A 24,055-nucleotide genomic window follows, 5' to 3' on the forward strand; every position below is an offset into this window, starting at 1 on the left:
TGTTTTCCTAGCAGCCTTCACCACTAGCAGAAGCAGATAGAACAATGTTCCTTAATCCTGAGTCTCTCTTCAAAGTCTCTTCAAAGGTGAGACAATGAGTGATACAGTTAAGGATGTGCATGGAAATGTCCTGTAAAACTAACAAAACCATACAGCTAAAAGGGATCTCATAGAGCATCTAGTTCCAACCCCCTATTTTGTCCAATTCCATCCAAGAAGTGGACAAGGGCAATCAATAGACACTGGATGACTTCACAAAGTCAGTTGATTGAGAGCTTCAACACCCAGTATCCTTCAGCCATCGGCAGCCAGTCTCTGCCTTCCTTTCCCACAGTACCCCTCCCTCCACCTCCTCCTTGGGAGGACTGGAGAAACCCTACCTTGGCGTTGGCCATGTGCTCCACACTGGTCAGCAGACCATCCACCTCTAACTTCAGTTCACTCTTCTCTTTCTCCAAGCTCTGCCTGACTATGTGTAGGTTGTCCACCTGCCCTTTCAGCTCTTCCAGGGTCTCCTCATGTTTCTTTCTGATGGTGGCAGCTGTTGTATCAAAGCGAAAGGTGGCCTTGTCCAGGTCTCTTCGCAGCCTTACAAACTTGGCCTCCCTCTTCTTGTTGATCTCCAACTGTACCAGACTTGTACCCCTGGCTTCTTCCAGCTGTTCGGTCATCTCTTCCAGTTCACGAGCCAGGTCGCTCCTGTGCCTTTCCACCTTGGCTGGGGTTGTTTTTTTGGCTTCCAGTTCTTCTTCCAGTTCTACTGATCGAGCCTGTGCAACAATAACCATTTTTCTATTAGTGTGAAATCTCTACTATGTTTTAGAGTCAGAGAACATTATGGTGGCATTATTTACTGGTTCTCATTTTAAAAGATCATTTGGCTCTTTTGCTTCTCAATTTACAGCTAAAAAAAGTGTTTCCAAGAGAGGTTAAGTGACTTGCCTCAAACCAATAAAGAGCCAGAATTAGAACTCACAGTTCCTGAGCTCTTAACCTTATGTGACATGCAGTCTCCTTTAATTATATGCATTTTTTTAAAAAATGGAAATCCTTTTATAAGTCTTTGAAAATAAATTTGCATATAGACCCATGATATGTTAAGGTTTTTAAAAAATACCAAAAAAAAAAAAAACAGGTAAGTGATCATAGAAGGTTCCCTAGAGAGTAATATCTCACTAACCTGAAGATTGCTTATTTGACAATGTCAGCTGTAGAGAGCTTTGCTAAAAGCTCATCTGTCTAGATGGAACAGAACAATTTGCCTAAAACTAATTCACCTAAAGTCAGTTCTCTTTAACAGAGTCAAGAGCTCCAAAGTAAGCAAAAACATCAGCCAAAATAGATACCACAAAGGTCATGTACTTTATTCAGCGGGACCCTTTCAGTACCTCGGCCAGAGCCAATAGATTCATTTTAGACACAGCTCTTTCAAGTTTAATTACCTGACTTCTAAACTCGGAGAAGATTTGAGGCAACAAATTAGAAAATGGGGGAGGACAGAGAAATAGGGGATTGGAGAGATAGGCACACTGACAGCAGCAAGAAGTGACAGCTGACAGTGAGGGAGGAGACAGAACAATTATAGAAAGTAGAACTCAAAATGCCTAGAATCTGGATCCATTTAAGGCCCAAATCATTCATTAACCCTTGAAAACTTCACGTATTAAAGAAGAATAAAATTACTGAAGTTCACCATGATGACTCTGAGTCACGAAAAAAAGGGTGTTAGGCAAATTAGTTGTAAGTGAATTGTCTTTCTCGCTGATGGATGAGCTTTTAACTGTCATTCTATTTAAGGTATGACTAAAATTAATGATTGTTTGGGGGAAGCTAGGTGATACAGTGTACAGAGTGCTGGACCTAGAGTAAGGAAGGCTTATATTCTTGAGTTTGAATCCAATCCCAGGCACTTACTAGCTGTGACTTTGGGCAAATCACTTAACCCTGCTTGCCTCCATTTCCTCATCTGCAAAATGAACTAGAGAGGAAAATAACAAACCATTTCTGTATTTTGCCAAGAAAACCCCAAATAGGGTCATAAAGAGTCAGACGTGACTGAAAAATGATTTGATAACAAAATTAATGATTCATAAATTAATGACTATAAACTAATGACTAAAATACCAATTTGGTCATATATGTTAACTATGCAAATTAATAGGGCTTGCATAGTTAATATATATGACCAAATTGGTATTTTCCTCTTAAAAATAGACACCTTGAGAAGCTATACTCTATTCTAATGATGCTATTATTTTTGATATACTTTGAAGCTCCTTTTCTGAATATCCTCAATGGTGGTAAATAGTTATTCTTTCAGGATGAATTTAATTTCTGAAAGAAGATGAAAGTCATTGAGAAAAAATAATGGTGATTATTGGATGGATGATTAAATTGTGTAATTCTATTTTTGATCCAAAATAAGGAGGTTTTATAAAAGAGTCTGGATGGTTTGTTATTGCTCCTTTTTTGAGTCTTTTTATCTTTTAAAGTCAGTCTCATTACTTTATATTACACGCATACACCAATCAACAGGTATTTGTTAGGTACTTATAAATAGGTTAATTGCCATGCATAGGGAATAGAGGTTTCATCCTTGGGAAAGGCCTGCTTTCAAGTTCTGTCTATAATTCATGCTAACTACCTAACCTTAGCCTAGTAATTTAAACTTTATGTGTCCCACACAACTTTCTAAAATTATAAGTAGTAGATGATTTGCTGTTCTGTATTGGTGGAAGGGTTTTGCTTATATTGCTATAACACTATTGCAACAATACCTAGTATTTACAGAGCACTCAGATTATCTCATTGGATCCTCACTAAAAGCCTCCTGACATAGATGCTCTTATTATCCTCACTTTACATGTGAGGAAGCTGAGACTGAAAGAGGTTAAATAAATTTCCAAGGATTACAGCGAAGAATTTTCTGAAGCAGCATTTGAGTTTAGGTGTTCCTAACGCCACTCTCCCCATGGTGCCAATTAAATTCAATTACAGGTTCAAAACAAAAGAATTCACTGATGAATAGTGTGTGTTTTGAGGTTCATAGCAGAAGAAACTGCTAGCCTCTGATATCAAGGATTTTTTTTTTATTACAGACAACACAAGTATGGAAAAGGATTGCTTGATAGATACTATAGGATCATCCATCATTGTGTGGTTCAGATCATTAACACAAATTCAGTTCCTTGAGGTTACCTGAAGCTTCATCATCATCTTCTGGAACTGGCTGAAAAGGTTCCTTTCATCTGTGGAATCTGAATTCAGGAGGCTGATTCCCAATTCTTTCCTAATTGTTGTTTTTTGAACAGAAAAGCCAAGGGAAAAAAAAATATATATGATTTCTCTACACCTTGAGTTGAACTTCTGGTCAAAGGGGAAAATTGTTTTTTTTAAATAAAACCATGGTAACCTAGATTAGAACCCTGAATTGGAGTGCCCAAGAACTTCTGTTTCTATCATCACTGTGTTTAGAAAGGAGACAGATCTTCAAAAGAATGCAACAGACAGAAATAATGCAAGTATGTTTAAATCAGTGGCCTGTTTTCAGCATATTCATTCCCTGCCTCCTACCAAATCCTCAACTTTATTATTGATTCTACAATAATATTACAAAATTATTTTTAATTATCCTATTAGTAAAGAATATAGTAGGCATAGAGGTTGATATCTAGTATACTTTCCACAAATACTCAGTTTTGTAACTGAATCAAACTCCCATATTGACTAGGTAATATAGGATATAACAGTATATATCCCTATAACAATAACTCAGGCTCAGTCTGTTGAACTCTGATTCATACTAAGCCAGTTTCATCCTAACCATACCCTTCCTTATTTTAGGTGTCTGTTATCATCTAACTACATACTTGCCCCTAACCTAGCCTTACTGTAGGTTAGAAATTTTTTACCACCTTTTTGTGTGTGTATTACAGACCCCTTTGATAGTGTAGTAAATGTGAACTCCTCTTCAGAATTATATTTTTAAATGCATAAAATAAAATGGATAGGGGTATAAAGGAAATCAACAGCCCTGAAATAGTTATTAAAAAAAAAAAAAAACAAGTTCACAAACCTTAATTAAGATTAAGAACTTCTGCTCCAAATCCTTGCTCTCCCTTTATCTTGTACCTCATTAAATAGTTCTTTTATTCTGTTCCAGACTAGAGATAAGGACTGGATCTATCATTTCATTTGGTCAGAGGTAACTCTCAGATAAGAAAATTCCCTTTGCCAATATAGGTTGGTACCTTCTCTGCAACTTAAAGTTTTAGGAACTGCTTAAAGTCCTGAAAAATTGTGATTTGTCCAGAGTCATATAGCCAGTATGTGTCAAAGATAGGACTTACAGCCAAGTCTTCTGTCTATCATCAGCTTCCTTTGCTCTGTTTTGTTATACCTAAATCCAATCCAGTATAAAACTTAGAGAAGTTCTCTGAAGTCACAAAATGTTTATTGTTGAATTGAGTAAAAACAGAGAGGAAAAGCAGATCAAAGGCAGAAAAATAAGAGAAAAGACATTTGAAAAATTGTAAGGTAATGAGACTGATTTTTCATCTGCAATTTATGGGGTTTAGTCTCTTTATAGGTGCAGGTTATGTATTCCCTTCCACAACAATGATGTTCCTGTGTTACCTTAGTGAACAAAACTACTTTCAAAAAATACCAACAGAAAGGGAAACCTGTTCTAAACTGAAGCTCATACAAACAATCAGGGTGAAAAGTAATGGGGAGAATAAAGTTTGCTCAAAATTCTAGGATTCATAAAATAGTTGTAGAAGAAATTAAAAAATACAAAAAATTGAAATATTCTTTGTACCAAGTAAGTCAGGATAGAACATCTACAATTTCTATGAATTCAAACCAATTTGGTTAAATATTTGATTCCTGATACACTTTTACAGATATCTACTCTTCTATCTCTATCCCACCAAAAGTTTGGATTTCACTCCAATTTCCCCAACTTGGAACATTGAGTCTTTGATTTATCTTGTGCTCCATGCCCTTTCTAAGAGGCCTTCCACACCATACCTCTTCAACCCATTCCAATATTCTTTTTATCTTTCTCACTTTAGTAGATTGTAATTTCTTTTGAGGGGAAAAAAATCTTCCTCACCTGCTTTTCATTTATATCCCCTGGGGCTTAACACTAGCATTAGATAATACTGAGGACTTAATAGATGCTATATCTAAAACATGCTTGCCTATACCTCATTTAAGCTATTCCTTGTTCTTATTCCATACCACTAGGATTCTTACAGCTGCACAAAGTGAACAGCCTATTGGCCATAATCCTTTGTTAATCCTATCTTTAGTTTATCTTCCAAATATTCCCAGGGGAATAGACTGAGTACCTTAATTCAACCACCCACTCCTCTTTAATGCATTAGTTGTTCTTTTTAGCTCTTTTACCAAAAGATAATATATTGTTCAATTTTTTAGATGTTATCTTTCCCTAGAGTCAATAAAAATTGAGGCATTGGAAGCACAAAAGTTAACAAAACAGATTAGTTGCTCCTCCCATTATGCATGTGATTCCTAAATTATCTGGCAACAGAAAGGTACCTTACTCTTCTAATTTTTCATCCAGCTGATGCCTGTCAATTTCCAAAGATATGATGCTTTCCCGGCTCAGATCTAAATCCCTCTCCAGTTTCTCCTTTTTCCATTCCAGGTCCATCTTTATTTTTTCTTCTTGATCATAGAAGCCTTCAACCTGATAGAAGAAAAAAAAAATTTTTAACTAAATGATTAATGGCATTGAGAGTCTCTTGCAGAAAGTTAGTATATGTAGTGCACTTAAAATCCAGAGAAGAGGAAAGAACAAAAATCATGTACTATAAATAATATCAATATATACATTTTACTCTATAATATGTGCATATATGTATTATGTTACATATATACATTATAATAATTATATTAAGAATCTATTATATGGTAATGAATGTTTTAAATATGACAAATGAATGTCTGTATTCAGACAAAAGGGAAGCCTTGATAGCATTAATAAGGAACTTGATTTCATTATTTCATTTAAAGTCAACAAGCACATAGTATATTTAACCTACTATGTGATAGTTACTATGTGAGTTCCTGAGAGCAGAGTATATTTAACTTTTTAAAAGAAAACACAATTTGAAAATTTCCTTCCAACTATGTCTCATATATATTAAAATTACATATGACATTGAAAATTGTGACTATGGCTATATCTTTGCTTATCGACACAATGTCATAGGTGATATACTAGATGAAGTCAAACCCTCTCCTCCCAAAAAAAAATTGTCAATTGATACTGAAGTCTTTCAAAAGCCCCAACTCACAGATGACATTGTAGCAGTTGCATTTATCCCCGGAACACCGCAAAGTCTTCTCCATGAAATCTATAATGATACAAAACAGTTTTGGAACCATCCACAATTAAAAAAAAAAGTGGATAAAAATATGTTTTGTCCAGATGATACTTAGTTGGATGGGCAGCCAATCAAATTAGTCTATCATTATGTATATCCCTAACAAGCTAGATAATGGGCTGATTCAGAATGGAAGAAGATTATACTTAAAACTGAGTGATGCTATAGATGATCCCAAACTGCTCACTATACTACTTTAAGACTCATCATTAACATCAATATTCTTCTGGTGATGCACATGGCTTTGAGTCATGGAATACTAGGATAATGTTCTGCAAATTCCACAGGGCAGTGAAAAATGAGTGGTTGATATAAGCAGACCTTCTTTGGCACATTTCTAACAATAATTCACAAACAAAAATTGGTATAAGAAATGTATATAAAAACTACACAAGTAAAAAGGAGAGAGAAGAAATTGACAGCCCACTTAGTTTTCAAAAGGTTACTTTAAAAAGATACTTTTAAAAATAAGAGAAATATCTCTAGAATATTCAGTAGTTCCTCTTTGGAAGATTTATGAGAAAATATTGACAAGAATCATATAGGATGGGATGTGAAGAAATTATAATTTATATTAATGAAAACAGCATTTACACAAGTGAAATGTCAAATCCATTAAAGTCCCAATGTGCTGGAGAGCAAATCCTGGATTTGCATGTAATTCATGCAACGTATCCAAGCAATATAAGATTATATATACCTGTTTAGTTTATAACAATAGTGTTAACCCTGTCTTCTAATACCAGCTAGTGAAGTAGAAATTGAAGACAGGACAAAGGCCAGGAATGAGGCCAGATTAAAACTGAGAAGGATAAAATCTAGTTTCATAGAACTAGCATTACAATGGGGTATGTGAAGTTGGAATCCAGCAGTGATGCTAAAAAAAGGAGTAAGAACAAAGTTCTATTATTGCAATGCAAAGCTCTCCAATATGCAGGGAAATGAAAATACTTCATGGAGAAAATTCCATGGAGTCAATCTCAGTATTCCTCTATTAAGTCCTGAAAAACATGGATATAACTCAACTTTCAACATGATCATCTTAAATGTTGCATATTGTCCTCTCTTTTGTATTGAAGTTATATGTATTCTCTCTCCATCTATATCAAAGTTTCTTAGGACAGAAAACATGTTTTTATTCTACCCCCCCACTGTAGAGACCCCCACCTTTACAGTAGTCATGTCTATTATAGAATTCTTCATAGACTAAATATGTTAGTAAATTGAAATGCAATGAACTTAATGCCTTACACTCTTATTTTATACTGCTGATTGGTATACATTGAAATAACTGCCAACTAAGTATGAAAATAATCAGTAAGACAAAATATGCTTCTACATTTTTGATTCTTTAAAAACAAAATATATGAAAATAGAAACATATCCAAAAGGGGGGGAAATCACTTGCCTCATCTTCTTCCTGCTCCACTTTGAACTTTGTATTGCTTGGGATGCTGAGTATGTCTCCTTCGGCTTGTACCTCATCTAAGGCTTGCTGATGGGCTTCCTTGCTGGCTCTTATGACTCTGTTAAATCTCTCAATATCGTCATTTATCGTTTCTATTTTTATCAAATTTGTGGCCTGTGGGCAAGGAGAAATGGTTCAAGCTCTCCTTCATCAGAGTCTACAGAATGTTTAAGAAGGCTATCTTATCCATCTTTTCATATTGGGCATTCTGCACAGTAGCCAGTATTACACACAGGATCATGATGACCAGAAAAAGTTAATACCTGATAGATATATAGAAATGGAGGGAAATTATCTGTGTTACCAATCTATATTTAAAGGATCAGAGATCTAGGGCCAGAAAGCATCTTAAAGGTCATCTATCATTGTGGAGATGAGGAAATGAAGGCCCAAAGAGGTTTAGTGATTTGTCCAACATCTCACAGGTAGCACAAGCTGGGATTTGAACCAAGGTTCTCTGAGTTCAAATCAATGATCTTTCTTCAATACTACATTTATAAAGACAGATCACTGGAAAACACACTTTCCTGAAGGATGACTCCTATTAAAAACCATCAATCTGACACTATGGAGATTTAGGTAGAGTTGATAAAGTCTAGATCTGCTTCTGGCCTCAGGTGTTGTCACCATGTGTGCCTGAGAACAGTGTCTTCCCAAATGCCAGCTCAATCTGCTTTCTCTAGCAAACTCAGTGTTTTTTCACTTGTATGTACTTAATAAGTATCTATTGATTTGAATTACCTGACATGATCAAGATTTGATATGGTTAATCAAATTTTCTTCTAATTAAGGAATTATTACGTATATTATACAGAAAAGACAAATTTTCATGAAGTGACAATACAGAAAATCATAGAAACACTAAAAAGTGTATTGAATTTCTTATGAATTCTTTCTCTGATGATTCAGAAGAATCTTGCTAATCTCAGGGATCTGAACTCCCATCTTTAGAAGTTGGAAGAGATATCAATGATGTTCTAGTCCAAACCCTCCATTTTTATATAAGAAATCTGATGCCCAGAGAGAGAGAGAGAGAGAGAGAGAGAGAGAGAGAGAGAGAGAGAGAGGGGTTGCCTGAGATCCTCCAAACAGAAAGCATCATTACACAAAATATCATTCTTATGCTGGGGATATATAGTAGTGCCAATGAATGGTGAGTTTTAGGGCTAGAATGCCTAAAAACAGAACATATGAACCTAAAACTGGGATCTGTTCACACAAAAGATAGCCAGAAAAGGGAGTAGCCATCATTCTTCAAAATCATCATTAAAACTTTATATGTTAAAAAAAGTTTGAAAAATTTAGGAATTATGATAAAGACAATGACCAAATATAATTCCAGAGGAATTACATATTCTAATGTATATGAATGTACATGTTTCATGATGAAACATGCTACTCACTAGGATAGAAAGATCCAATGCTTAGCATGTCTGATATATATATATATATATATATATATATATATATATATATATATATAATATATATAGGCATTTAATAAATGTTTGTTGATTTACTGATTGATGGACTCAGAATATAGCTGAGACTTTTTATGAAATGGGAAATAAAGAAATTTGTTTTACTTGAATATACACTAGTGTTACAGGCTTTGTTTTTCTTAGTGAGGCAGAAGGAGAGGAGGAAAATGGGAAAGAGAGAATGAAAATAAAATAAATTTGAATTTTAAAAAGTTTTATATATGGGATGTCTACCAATTCCAAATGTTTGACACACTAAATTCTTGGCTATTCTCAACTACTACCAAGACAAGAAAATCAATTCTCTACCTAAAAATAAAGCATTTCATTCAAAGTCCAATAGCAAATCCATGGCAGAATTAAAATTGCTACCTACTCCAAATTAGCTATTTAGTTGACTGTGACTCTCTAAAACAAAAAAAACGCTTTGAGTCTAAACAAATCCATTTTAACCTATCTTATTTTGTACACAAAGATATTTGAAGCAAATGGGGAGAATAGTACTTGGAAGATTAACTGTGATTTCAACATAAGCTTGTGTTTGAAATCTAAATCTGATGGCTCAGCATATTGTGTTCTGTATCTTATACCAGTTTTTAACCTTCCTGTACCCTAAGAGAGCCAGTTCTTTTGCTAATTAAAAAGAAGCTGGTGACAGAAACCAGATTTGGGAGAGCTGTAGTACAGACATGTGGGCCACCAGGCCTCTCTTTTCAGAAGGAAAAAAAAGAAGGAAAGTACCTTCTGTTCTGAAGAGTGCTTTTCTTTCTCTGACTTCACTAGTGTTTCCAGGTCATCGATTTCTTTCTTCAGCCCAGGGCATTCATCTTCCAGTTCCCTCTTCCTGGCATTCAGCTCAGAATTTATCTCCTCTTCTTCCCTCACTGGCTCAGAGAGTGCTTTGACTTTGGCCTCCAGCTGGATCTTGGATATTATCAGAGTTATTCTGTTCTTCAACATCTGCCAGGGTCTCTTGCTCCTACCATGATGCAGAGAAAACTGTTGCCAACAGCTGGAAATAATTCATCAGCAAAGAAAGAATTTTGTTTAACATTTAGTAGAGAGATAATTGCCTGGCCTCTATATAACATGTTGTCTATCTGCCTTTTCTTAAACCACCGAAACAACATAACAATCACCCTGATGGGAGTGCCTTGCTTATGTTTAGAGGTAAATTTAATCTTTCAGCCTCAATTAATAAGTTAAATTACCTTTTCTAGGGCACTGAATGGAATCCCAGTGACCAAAAAAACAAATATGTTAAAAAATAAGGCATGTGTCTCTAAATCCACAGTTTCTAGAAATGTTCATGTTGGCACATAGTCTGAGTGAATGTTGTTGTTTCCAAAAGGAAAAAAAATCACATTCCAGAACAGGATTACACTACAGAATGCAGACTATTTATGATGGAATCCATTCCATAATATCATCAATCAGAGCTACAACTAGCAGAGAATAAAAGGAGCTTTAGCCTAGGATCTGAGTATCTATGGGGTGAGTTTCTTCCCCAAGGAGGGGCACCTCCTCCCCAGTGTGAAAGTTTACCCATATTTTGCCTCAAGGAACTCCAAACACCTACTAGTTATGACATAATTTGGGCTTGCCATTACCCTCACCATCCTGCTTGACACTCCTTTCCTGCCTTATACCTGTCCTCAACACTTTCATTTTACTAACCTAAATATATATTTAGTAAATGTAGCCAATCACTAGATGGTACTTTGTGGTGGACAGAGGAGCTAACCTTGAATCCAGGAGGACTTGGGCTCCAGGCTGTGACACATTCAAATGTGCTTTCTGCAGCTCTTAAGACTATATAAGCTAAACTGTTTGTGGGAGGAAAAAAAACCCACAGATCCAGTACCAGTCCATTTTCCTAAACAGAATCACATCATGGACTACTTTCTCACAGCTTGGTCTCAAGATTCCCAGAGTTACTTGAGGTCAATAGCGACATTTCATTTGATTTCTAATAATTTTTTTGCCTCAATGATTCCAGCAACAGTAAACTCCACAAGTTGTACCCATGCTGCATAAAAAAAAGCATTTCCTTTTATCCGTTTCCAAATGTACCGCCTCTAACTCGCACTGAGTGGCCCATTGTTCTTCATGTTACGGGTCAGGATCAAAATGAAGGAGCTGATTGCCTTTCACTATAAAGCACCTTTCATAAGTCTGAATCCTTCAATCAAGTTCCCTCTAATTTGTCTCCATTAGAAGCTAAATGAAACCTCTTCTTTGTGAGCAAGCTCTTGATTGCAGCAGGTCTTGCTGCACCACAACTCCAAACATATCTCCATTTCCCTTTTCTAAGACCTCACTCGTCCTCTGCAACATATTGGCTCAGGAAGTGTATTATCTTCTCATTTGCTATGCTTAAGTTGTCTCTGCAGTAAAATCAGTAGCAGATAAAGGCAAAATCCTGTTTACTGGCCTCTGGGTCAACTCTTGGCAGGAGATGCTACTGGCTGCTCAGCAACTGGTTACAGAGTTGGTGGGGGGGAGGGTGAAGGACAAAGAGGAGAAAGGAAAAGGGGAGAAAAGTAAATCTCTGTCCTCAATCAGGACCTCAAAAAGGGAGTTAAATGAAAAATGTAAAGTCTGCTTTAGCAGGGAAGATCAGCTACAAGACAGAAGAGCCTCCAAAATTTGTTGAATAATGGAAGTATTTCATCTTCTTGCAGCCCCGGATGACAAGTAGAACAGACATTTTGTTCTATTCCATTCAGCATGTATCTTGGGCCTGCCACCAGCTCTGAAAGAAGAGGAGTATCCAATTGACTGTCATTGATCCATTCATTACACATGACAGCAGGGTTTGGGGACTGAGCTTTGGTGGGTGCCAGTTTAACAGCCTAAAGATTCTTTCCCCAGTGACTGTTATTCCCACCCAGACTCACTGTGTTAATTGGAAAGGGCCAACTCAGGATTTCCAATCTGTGTCAGAAGAAAGCTTATTGGTTTGACCCCCGTTGGGCTGAGCTCTGTCCATTTTTGACACAGTGACTAACAAATATAAATACCACCTATCTTCTAGGTAACCAGACTGACTTGGATTTTTCTTCAGCTTCATCACAATCCCATTCTTTTATATTAAAGCTCCCATTCCAAAGTCCTAGCCTTCATTCCCATTTCCCTTGGAGCTCTGCTTCCCAAATCTGCTCCATAGAACAGCAGTGACAGTCCACCCAAAACTGGATATGCTCCACTCCTGTGTAGGTTAGAGGACAGAAAAGGATAGCTGAGTCTCATCTGTAGTTATCCCAAACCTATCACACACTGTCACTCATTTCAAAAAAGAATGATTTTGGGGCAAAGAGGTTTGATTTTTTTTAAGTGTTCAAAAAAAGTGTGTTCATGTGTTAAAGCTTGGATAAAGAATCTAGACTGCAAATTTAGAACATGGAATTTGTCCAAGGGAAGAGTATAGCTAAATTCAGCTCTTTAATAAGTTATTTTTTTCCTGAAAATTCTTTCAATGAGTTCAAAATCATCAAAAGAGTTTAGCTGTTTGGTTGATGTTACTGAATTTGAACTTCAAAAAAATTAATACAATGCTTTTAAAATTAATTTCTTTGATTGATTAATTCATTCAATACTTACTATTTAAGCACTGGATGCGTGCTTTATAAACCACTATGCCAGGTACTACCAGGGAGGAAACAGAACAATTTCAAAAACAGCTATTGCTCTTCAGAAAATATTAGAGCAGACAAGATATGTGCACAAATAATTGCAGTACTACATAGTATATCAGAAGTATCATGTGGCAGATTCAGACCATAAAATGTAAGATTCAGAGGAAGAAAAGACTACTTCCTACTAGGATGATCAAGATAGTCTTCCTGGAAGACATAGAATTTGAACTAGAATTTGAAAAAAAAAAAAAAAGGGGGGGGGCGAGGTAATGATGGATCTAGTCAGGAGAAGAAAACAACCTAAATAAATGTTCAGTGACAAAAAAAGGTGTGTGCTTGGGGTAGATAAGCAGATCTGTTGTGAAGGATTTATTAAAAGGAAAGTTGAAATCTGGAAAGTTACATAGTGGTAGATTATCCTTTATCCCCCCACCCACCCACTACCATTACCACTATTGCCCTGCATTCAAACACTGTGTCAGGGGTTCCTAGTGAGAGTAGCTACCAGCTCTCTTCCACCATCTTTTCTTTTGTAAGTATTTTCTCTAAAAATGCCCTGAACTGATTTTCATTACTAATTCAGTTACTCCAGAGGAAGAAGGGACCAGAAAGACAAGTGAAAGACCCTTTAGAATCTGAATCCACTTACAGAAGATACCTAAATTGTAGCAGGTTGTGAAAGCACAGGAAGTATTCACCTTCAGAGCTGGGGAGAGAATGGACCCATAAGAAGGATTAACTCTAATTTAGTCCAAAATAAGAAAGTGGAGACTCAGTCCAATAAGACAAACAGAAGCCAGTTCTCACAGAATTCAGAGACAGGGCACGGCAAGCTGAAAACCTTTACTGTTTGTTGATGTAATGCACTTGGCCAATTCCAATAGACTTGTAATGAAGAGAGCCATCTGCATTCAGAGAGAGGACTATGGGGACTGAATGTGGATCACAGCATAGTATTTTCACTTTTATTGTTGCTGCTGTTTGTTTGCTTGCTTTTTTCTCATTTTTTCCCATTTTCTTGTGCAGCATGATAAATGTAGAGAAATGTTTTTTTAAAATTGCACCTGTTTAGCTTATGCTGGATGACTTGCTGTCTAGGGGAGGGGATGGAGGGGAAAGGAGAGAGAAAAATATGGAACACAAGGTTTTGCAATGATGAATATTAAAAACTATAAGTATAAAAATAATAAAATAAATGTTTGTTGACTGGCTGACTGACTGGCTAAGTAAATGACTTAGAGTTATTCTGATTCTGAGCATGAAAAAGTTGTACTACTGCCAATCCTTCCATCTACTGATGTAGCTGCTCAACACCTGATGCCATCTCCTGGAGAGAATAAGCAACTACAGTCATAAAGGATCTTCCATAAAGGAAAGAAAATTGCTGTTCTGATTCCCCCTCCTATTAGGAATTATGGGTTCTTCTTCACATGGTTCTTCCAAGATAGTTGTTTGACCTTCCTAAGACATTATACCAGTTGGATAAGGGGGAAGACAGAGAGTATTATAATACTCTCTGTTCATTCTGGTTCATTCCCACCCAACTCCAGGATGTTCCTGGGGGTATTTTTCCTTTTGCCTCTATGTACATGTATGTTTGAATGGGTCCCACAGACTGGTCCCAAGTGCTTCCTGGCTATTTTTGAGCAAGTCTCTATTTCCTATTCCTCCCTCTTTACCTAAGAGGTAATCTTCCACTCATTCCCCATTTCCCATGGAAGGGCTTCTTTATTCCATCTCTTTTTTTATCCTCCTAGTCCCTATCAATGTTTGGGCTAACTGAGTCATGCCATGCAAATTAACCTAGGGTAAAGGGGAGAGATGGAGTTAGTTATTCCTTCTAGCAAAGATACCTGCTGTATATAGGTGGGAGGATTTTTCGCTCCTTCTAAGTTGGATCCAGATTCTAAAGGTTCTTTGATAAAAGACTAAAAGTTGTATCCTGTAGGGCCTATGGAGCCACTGAATGTTTTTAAACCAAAAAAAAACTGTATTGAAGGCACCTGGCTTATGGCAAAAACTGAAGGCAAAGAAATGCTTTGGAGCCTATTGTGATATTTTGACCACAATCAAACGTATTTTAGTACTTTAGACTAGAGGTGTCAAATATACAACAACTTCCCTTTTCCCCCAACACTCCTCAATGCAGCAGAACCACATTAAAATGTAATTGGTAAATATCTAACAAAAATTTTTTAAATATAATAAAACAAAGATCATATTAATATGTGATTTTTCTAAGTCACTATGCATCTACAGGGATTCTTAAGTATGGTTCAGGGGTGCAAGTGAGTCAGGGTCTATTTAAAAGCTTTAGAATGCACATTAAGATATACATATACATGCATACACACATGCATACATATGTGTCTTGTCAGGAAAGGCAAATCTGAGCATACTTTAAGAACTGACCCATTATCAGATAGTCCTTACCCCTATTATATACATGTTCAGTATCTAGAAGTTTACTGATCCCTGTAATATATCATGATACCTCTAATAAGGTAAAATGTAATTATACTCAAAGACTAGATGCCAAAAAATCTACTCACTTGATTATGAAACAGAGAGGTCATTTTAAAATGTTTAATTACCCATATTCAGAAGAAATTGATAGAGTTTGAAAAACTCTCATTCTTCTGTGCTGGTTGCTATTTTTTAACCTTCCCAAGCAATCATTACCCAAAAAACCCGCAAGTAATTCCAAAGAGAGAATGAGTGAATGAATAGCAGACCAGGTGGAACACTCATAGCCTGCAGCTGGTGGAGTAAGTCATTCTTTTCACGATTAAGGAAGACTTGCTTTGCTATCCATTCCTCCTCCTGATATGTTGCTTTCTCTAAGGCTTTGCTCAGCTTTGCCAACTCTTCCTTAAGCCCAGCCACCTTTTTCCACTTTCCACAGACTTCACAAGAAAAGCTGATCTTAAGAAAAGCTGCATTCTTGGCCAGTTCTTCCCAACCAGAAAGACTCTGATATTCCACCAGACTAGTAAAAGTGCAGCTCTGACTGCAAAGAAAAAAATAAATAAACAGATAATTTGTTAAACACTTACTATATGTGGCAAATACTGTAAGGCTCTGAGGATTCAAATATAAGCAAGTAGTCCCAACACCCCCAAAGAATTTGCATTCTACTAATAGGGGGAGACAATATGTAAAAGAGAATTTAAAAGGAGAAAAGGAATAAATAAGTGAAAAGAAAGGTGGGAGTTTAAGCAGCTTGGTGAGGAAATGACATGAAAATGATAAAGACTGGTTCCTGGAAAGATAAGGGTAAAATTCACCTATCAGGAGTAGAATTTAAGGTTGAGAAAGAATAAAAAGCAGGTTAAGACAGGCTTCCAGAAAAAGAATGTATCTTCCAACTTATCCAGGATACGTGACAAATATACTACTTCAGTAATAATGTTATCTGTACATCTCACTGCCATCAGATTGGCTAAAATAATAGAAATGGAAAATGTGCTGGGGGAAATAAGTATATGTAATTTATAAACAGGTCCAACCATTCTGGAAAACAACTTGAACTGTGCTCAAAGGGCTATGAAACTGTGTATACCCTTTGAGGGTAGCTAGATGGCAGAGTGGATAGAACAGTAGGTATAGAATCAGGAAAATTATCTTCCTAAATTCAAATCCAGCCTTAGACACTTACCAGCTATGTGATGCTAGGCAAGTATTTAATCCTGTTTGCCTTAGTTTCTTCATCTGTAAAATAAGCTGGAGAAGGAAATAGCAAACTATCCCAGTATCTTTTCCATGAAAGCCCTAAACAGGGTCAAAAAGTTGGACACAATTGAAAAGTATCTCAGCAACTCATTCTTTGACTCAACAATAAGGTCTATATCTCAAAGACATCAAAGAAAAATGAAAAAATACATATGTAAAAATATTTACAGCAGTTCTTTTTATGGTAAAAGAATTAAAAATTGGGAGGATAACCATCAATTGGAGAATGGCTAAACAAGTTATGGTTTATGATTGTGATGAAATACAATTTGTTATAAGAAATGATGAGCTAGGATATTTCAGAAATGCCTGAAAAGACTTATATGAACTGATACAAAGTGAAGAGAACAGAACCAGGATAATAATATGTGAAATAAGAATAATTTTGTAACAATAATCAGCCATGACAGACTTGGTTATTCTGATCAATATAATGATCCAACACAACTCCAAAGGACTCATCATTTAAAATGTTATCCACCTCCAGATAGAGAACTGATGCAAATAAGTGTAGATTGAAACATAATTTCCCTTACCTTGTTATTCTAGCTTTTTTTGTAATGTAGCTAACGTGTAAACATATTTTGCATGACTTCATATATATAAAAGTAATGTATTATCATCTCAAAGGATGAAAGAGGGATGGAGGAAAGGGAGAGAATTTGGAACTGAAAATAATTTTTTAAGTAATAATACCTCTTTGTATTTGCATAATGCAAAATACTTTTATAAGTACTTGCACACTATCTCAATTGATCTTTACAATAAAACAAGGAGATATGCAAGCAGTAGGTAGTGTTAACTCCATTTTATAGATGAAGAAATTGAGATAATGAGATATGTGACTAACCACAGTCACCTAAAAATTTAGCAAAAGATCTAGAATTCAAACCTCTATGAGACCAGTGCTGTTTATTCTACCTTATCTGATATGTCTGATATGTATCATACATCTAAAAGTATGGTATCTCTGTTACAGGATCTTCTGGAATTTGGCCTACATCATTTCCCCTTATACTGAGGCTGGGATTAGTATGAAGATATTAGCTAGTCTCTCATCTGTCTCTTTTTCCAGGTGATCCAAGAGGTCAGCTCTAAAACACCTTAGGAGAAAAAGTATATAGTTGTTATGATTAGTCAGAGAATAGTTAGTCGGTTCTTCTCTATCATAAAATGTGTGTAGTGATAGCACTTTATATTTTGTTGTAAAATTCCTTCTAGTTCTACTTAAACATTTTTTAGCATTTATATTTTTTGTAAATTTGAATTCATCAGCCCAAGAAAGCAGGATTGTGTTTTTTAAAGAAAATTAAATCTTATATTGTGATTATTGCTAAGGTATCATTTAATGCAAATAAGGAATAATGCAAGCCCTACCTCCAAAGGACAAAGAGTTATGGCTAGTAAGTACAAATGACTCCTTTCTTCCTGAGGTTAAAAAAAAAAAGATCACCTCAGGAATTCAGTGAGCAAATGTAGTAACCTACCATATCTTCATTTCTTTTTTCCTATATACAGTGGCAAGAAAAATGTGCAGAAGGAGCAGAAAAGTGGCTAAAGACACAGCTGGCAAGAACTTCTAGAACAAAATGAAGGTTAATCAAAAGGCAGGCATGAGTTTGCCTTTATTAAATACAGTTAGTTGTCTCTTTTCCTAGATTGATGAACAAATGCAAACACTCTGTTATTCAGCTCTGATGAATATCAATAAATCATTGTAATCCTGGAGTTATGAATTTCCCTTTCTCCCCAGATTCCCTCCCCAACAACAACCAAAAAAAAAAAAAAAAAAAACTTTTGATGGGAAGTAGAGAAATTTAAGATGCATAAGAGAAAAGATTTTATCCAAGAGAAAATTAGGGTTAATTAAAACAATGATTGATAACAATTAAGGCTTAGTGAGATAAGTGCCTAATTTTACTTAGGTGATTGTCTTACTACAACAGCATTGTAGTAATTAATAATGCTGGTTCTCCTTAGCTGTCTCAATAAAGCTGTCTAGCCCACAAGGTCATATTATCCAAACATGACCATCATTTGATAAAAGCTATTCAAAGATGCAGGCCAAGTACCTAAGAGGAAATAAGCGTCTGTTTGAGGGCTGGCCTGAACCTAAGCTTATCAAATGAAAGCAAACACTGAATACTCTAACAATTCATTATTAATAACAATGAAGATGGGGATTGGAATCAGGATCTCATTAATATAGGAAACTTCCATGATATTTTCTGGAAGTATGATGTCCAGGTCCTTTTTAAAATCATGGTTTTTAGATAGTCCAATAATTTCTTAATTATCTCTCCTATATCTATTTTCTAAATCTGTTGTTTTTCCAATGATATATTTCACATCTATTTTTTCATTGTTTTGATCATTTGATTGTTTCTTTATGTCTTATGGAATCATTAGCTTCCTCTTGTCCAATTCTAATTTTTAAGGAGTTATTTTTTTCAGTTAGCTTTTCTACTTCCCTCTCCATTTGGCCAATTGTACTTATTTAGGAGTTGATTTCTTTCTTTTTGCATATTTTTACATTTTTTATAATTTTTATCAAGCTTTTGACATGATTCCCTTACATCACTCCCATTTCTTTTCTTTTTTTGAAATTTTTGTTAATTTATGGAGTAAAACATGCATTTTAATAATATAATACAATACAAAAAGATGATTGTATATAAAACTGCAAATCTCCTATGTACAAACTTGCTATTCCTTTCGAATATATAACAAAATTTTCATGTAATTTTTTTCTTTCATTCTTCCCTCTCCCCGACCCTAAGAGTTACCTATCATTAGACACAAATAGGCATATATGTAAAATTATTCTATGCATACTTTTACTTATCAGTTCTTTTTCTTGTTTCAGATAATGCCTTTCTTCATATGTCCTTTATAGTTAATTTGTGTATTTAAAATAAAATAACTTATTCACTCAAAGTTGTAAAAATTCATTTATTTTGCCAATTTTTTCTCTTGCTCTCCTATTTGGTTTTTTTTTTTAATTTTTTTGAGCTTTTCCAGGAATTCTTTTGGGGTCTGAGACCAATTCTTATTTTTCTCTGAGGCTTTGAACTAGCCGTTTTGACATTGTTGTGCTCTTCTGAATTAATGTCTTGCTCTTCCTTGTTACCATTATAACTTTCTGTGGTGAGGTTCTTTTTTGTTTTGTTTTGTTTTGATTTGCTTATCTTTTCCAGTCTATTTGTTTTTTCTTTTAAAATTGAGCTCTGCTCCTGGAGTAAAAGGAATAACTTTTTGAAGTTTGTCACATCTATGGTTGCAAGTCCTGGTTGCTTGTCTGGTGCTTCACAAGGACTCTGGAAGGTCTGCATTAAGACCCAGTGGGGATTTGACTGACTCAGTAGGTGTTGCACTGAGGCCCATAGGGCAGGGATGTGAGGAAGCATCATGCTGAGACCAGTGGAGTAGGGGTGTAGCTCCTGCTGCATCAGGCTGCAAGCAGGTGTTGGCCATTTGCCTACTACTGCTGTGGGTCCATGGGGCCTCAGTCACTGACCTGTGCTGAGGTTCAGAGTCTCTTCCTCACTTGCTGAGGCAGGGCCTGATGTTCACTTGCTAGGCTGCCTGCCTTGGATGTTGCTCCCCTTTTATCAAAGATGATCTTTCCTACTGATTTTTAAAGTTATCTTGGGCTAGAAAATTGTTTTATGCCATATTTTTGTTGGCCTTCCATTCCAGAATTCATTTTGAGGGGCTATTTTATAGTTGTTTAAAGGTGATTATGGGAGAGCTCCAGCAATCTCCTGCTTGCTCTGCCATCTTGGTTCCCAGATGTGATATAGATACTTGATGAGGAAATTCCCTCTGCTAATTCAGATCAGCAACTGCTCTGCAATTTATAGTCTTAAGGAAATGTGTCAAGCTTTTAAAGAATAAATGAGCTGTCCATGGTCACTTAGCCACTCCGCATCAGAGGCAGAAATAGAGTTCAGGCATTCCTGACTCAGAGTACAGATCACAATCCACTATACTATTCCAAAATGAGAGATGCAAAAAAAAATGCAAATGTTTATTCTAATTTTCTTTCATTTTGGAAAAACAAAAAAAATCATCTTGGAAACATGTAGTCTAAAAGATACTATGAATTCACTTTTTTCATATTCTTATTTATGGATTAAGCCCAAAAGCAAATAAATTTATTTTGCTATGTCCCACCTAGAACTTTTACAGAATAGCATAATTTAGTTTGATAGGACAGAATTTATTCAAACTGTGTATAATGTTCACTTCATTTAGCATTAGTTCATATAAGTCTCTCCAAACTTTTCTGAAATCATCCTGCTGATCATTTCTTATGGAACAATAATATTACATTACATTAAAAAAAAACATAACATTCATCCATTCCCCAACTGATGGATATTCACTCATAAACTGGCCTTGAATTGGTCAATCCATCTCAATGTGGCATTATTACATGGGAAGAACCCAGGGCAGTTAAGAATACATCTAACTCAATGTAACTGATTAAGGAAATATCTAAGGCAAGAGCAATGTCCCCGTCAATGAAAACAACAAGGCCCAGGGAGGGGAAAAATAAGCTTGGTTATATTTTCTACTTCTGAAATAATAAAAATAGCACGTCTGTACTTAGTGTTTTAAAGTTTACAAAGTTTGCATATACTATCTCATTGACCCCCATAAGAATGCTATTTTATCCCTATTTTAAAGATAAGAAAACTGAGTCAGAGAGGTTATATGACTCCTTAAGGTCAAGACAACTAGTACATTCTGGTGGCAGATTTAAACTCGGGCTGCTCCTGATTCTAAGTCCTTTGCTCTATGCACTATAGTATTCAGCTGCCTGGTTATTATTATTATTACCATTATCCCCTGTCCACGTGAGAAAACTAGAAATAGCAAAAATTTAAGTCACAATTGTTGTCATTGAATCATTTCAGTCATGTCCAAATTTTTGTAGCCCCCTTTGGGATTTCTTTGGCAAAAATACTGCAGTGGTTTGCCATTTCCTTTTCCAACTCATTTTGCAGATGAGGAAACTGAGGCAAACAAGGTTAAGTGACTTTTCCATGATCACACCACTAGTAAGTGTCTGAGATCATTTGAACTCAGGAAGATGAATTTTTCTGACTCCAGACCAGCATTGGAGCCACTTTCAAGCCAGCTATTACAGTATCCCCTTCAATAAACTTAACTTTTGTTTAAGACAGTGAACAGAGAGTGGCAAGGAGTCCTGAAGGATTTATGCACTAGTGGGGTTTCTCCATAAACTCCTATTCTCTAGGAAATCTTTATTCTCTCATTTCACTCATTTCTACTAATAAATGTGGGCTTCATCCCCTTTATCTAATGTTCTCCCTAACTCTATTTATTTTCAATTTTAATTCATTTCTCTCTCTTACTGAGTATTCAAGTGCTGGCTATTTCATGAGAGCCAGTTATCAGAGACACAATTGACCAGATAGCATTCCCAGACAGTATTCTAATGTAATATCTTGGTATCTATTCTTCCACCTGTCAATATAGCATTGAAATAACACATGGATGTTATTTGGATATTCATTCTGGCGAAATTCTCACTAAAGTACTATCACCTAGCACAGTGTCTATCACATAGCAGATGCTTAATAAAATCTGGTCAATCTATGGTCCACCCACAAGTTAGATAAAACCCTAAAATTGTCATTGAATAGAGACAAAGACACATGAGTGAGTTAAGATTCTCTATGGCTGATTTGAGATTAAGGATATGTGAGCCTAATCACCCTTCCTCCCACAAAACCCTTTTCCATCTTCATGTTTGCACTGGCTCTCTACCACTCTTAGAAGATCCTGCTTCTCCTCCACAACATAGAATGCTTATTCCTTCAAAATACAACTCAGGCACTATCTTTTACATGAAGCCTTTCCTGATTCCCCCATCAAACTGCTAAAACTCTCCTTCCTAAACTACTTTGGATTTTGTGTTTATTTTCTTTTGTTTATTCTACTTATATTCTATATATAGGTACTTGCTGCCTTCCCCATAAGCATGTAAACTCCTTGCAATAGCTATTACTGCATTCTAGCATTTGTTCCCTTCATACCAGCACAGGACCTCACATATAGTAGGACCTTTATTAGTCTATGTTGATGAATTTATTGATTTCAGAGGACATACATGTCATTTTGTAAAGTGAAACAACTATTTCCTAAGAGTCTCCTTGAAAGAGTCTGTTTGTTGTCCTGACTTAGGCAAGTGGTTTGCTTCCAGAAAGATGTTTACTCACCTTGAAATGAGACCTGATCTGTAACCATTTGATCTCAGAACCTTCAAATTCATTCAGTACTGTGTCTATTGTCATGAACCTGCCCTATCAACTACAAAAAGGTAAAGACAATCATGACTGAGGTTTTAAAAGCATTGACTTTGCTTTCTCAAACTGCTTTGTATTATTCACATTCAAAAGAATACTGTTGATGGTGGTTGGGATTGTGGGGGTTGGAAGACTGCCTAATGGCTGTGCTTTCATAGGTATTTTAAGAAACACATTCATTCCACCCACTCTTCTATGAAAACATTCTCTGTAGCTTTCTGGTTACCTTAGTGATTCCAAAATGGTATTGGGCTTTGGTGAAGAGAAAGAGGTTGGAAGCTCTTCAGTCCCCTTTGTCCATGACTTTCTTACTGGAATGGCACAGGCATTCAGGATGCAATACCTAAATAAATAGAGTAAATTATTAGGCCAAAGTTAAAAGGAGCTGAATAAACCATGAAATAGACAAGTAAAGATGAAAAAAGAAAAAACACCTTTTCTTTCCATAATACCATAATCACAAAACTCATTAAAAACAATTTTTGTCTAACTCAAAGAATTATAATGAGGATCATCATAATAATTCTTCATATTTATGTGCTTCATATATTACAGGATACCTTTGCATATACAATTTCACCTAATCCATGCCTTTTTAACCCTTAAGATGTTATTTTATCATGAGTTATTTTATTATTATGGTAGGTACTCAATATATTTGTCTGAATATTTGCTGAATAAATAAATGAATTGAATCCTCACAGTAACCCTAGTAAGACAAGTATTCTATCCCCTTTTACTAAGAAGGAATCTGAGAGCCAGAGAAATGTAGTGACTCTCCTAATCAGTGGTGTGCTTGAACTAGCTTGTACTAGTTCAAAAGTGTTTAAATTGTTAAATTTTCAGCATGAGCATTTATTTCCACATTGGTACTAGTGAAAGCTACAAATCAAGGTTTGATTTTATTATTATTATTATCTACACTTAAGAAGGTAATGGAGAAAATGTTAATAATAAATGTTAGTAAACTAAGCTTAAAAGT

General features: G+C 35.7%; 1 protein-coding gene and 1 long non-coding RNA gene across 6 annotated transcripts in view; one reads left to right on the forward strand and one right to left on the reverse strand.

The window, feature by feature from the left end:
• Positions 1-10,729, reverse strand: part of MYH15 (myosin heavy chain 15) — a 108,687-nt gene extending 97,958 nt beyond the window's left edge. For 3 of the 5 annotated variants that reach the window (XM_074301119.1, XM_074301118.1, XM_074301121.1), the window contains exons 1-7: positions 10,577-10,729; positions 10,107-10,377; positions 7,825-7,998; positions 6,327-6,386; positions 5,571-5,716; positions 3,199-3,289; positions 381-770 (exon numbers count right to left, since the gene is read on the reverse strand). In XM_074301119.1, the coding sequence (XP_074157220.1) occupies positions 381-770; positions 3,199-3,289; positions 5,571-5,716; positions 6,327-6,386; positions 7,825-7,998; positions 10,107-10,325 (1,080 nt within the window). In that variant the 5' untranslated portion in view covers positions 10,326-10,377; positions 10,577-10,729. Of the gene's footprint in view, positions 1-380; positions 771-3,198; positions 3,290-5,565; positions 5,717-6,326; positions 6,387-7,824; positions 7,999-10,106; positions 10,378-10,576 lie in introns of all 5 variants that reach the window. The other 2 variants (XM_074301123.1, XM_074301120.1) reach the window with 2 other exon arrangements.
• A 46-nt stretch (positions 10,730-10,775) lies between these two features.
• LOC141561475 (uncharacterized) lies at positions 10,776-18,463 on the forward strand. The gene is made up of 2 exons (XR_012488066.1): positions 10,776-10,859; positions 18,254-18,463. It is a non-coding gene; the product is annotated as an uncharacterized LOC141561475 (long non-coding RNA).
• The last annotated feature ends 5,592 nt before the right edge of the window (positions 18,464-24,055 follow it).

The sequence above is a fragment of the Sminthopsis crassicaudata genome, chromosome 3, assembly GCF_048593235.1.
Source record: "Sminthopsis crassicaudata isolate SCR6 chromosome 3, ASM4859323v1, whole genome shotgun sequence".
Lineage (NCBI taxonomy): Eukaryota > Metazoa > Chordata > Mammalia > Dasyuromorphia > Dasyuridae > Sminthopsis > Sminthopsis crassicaudata.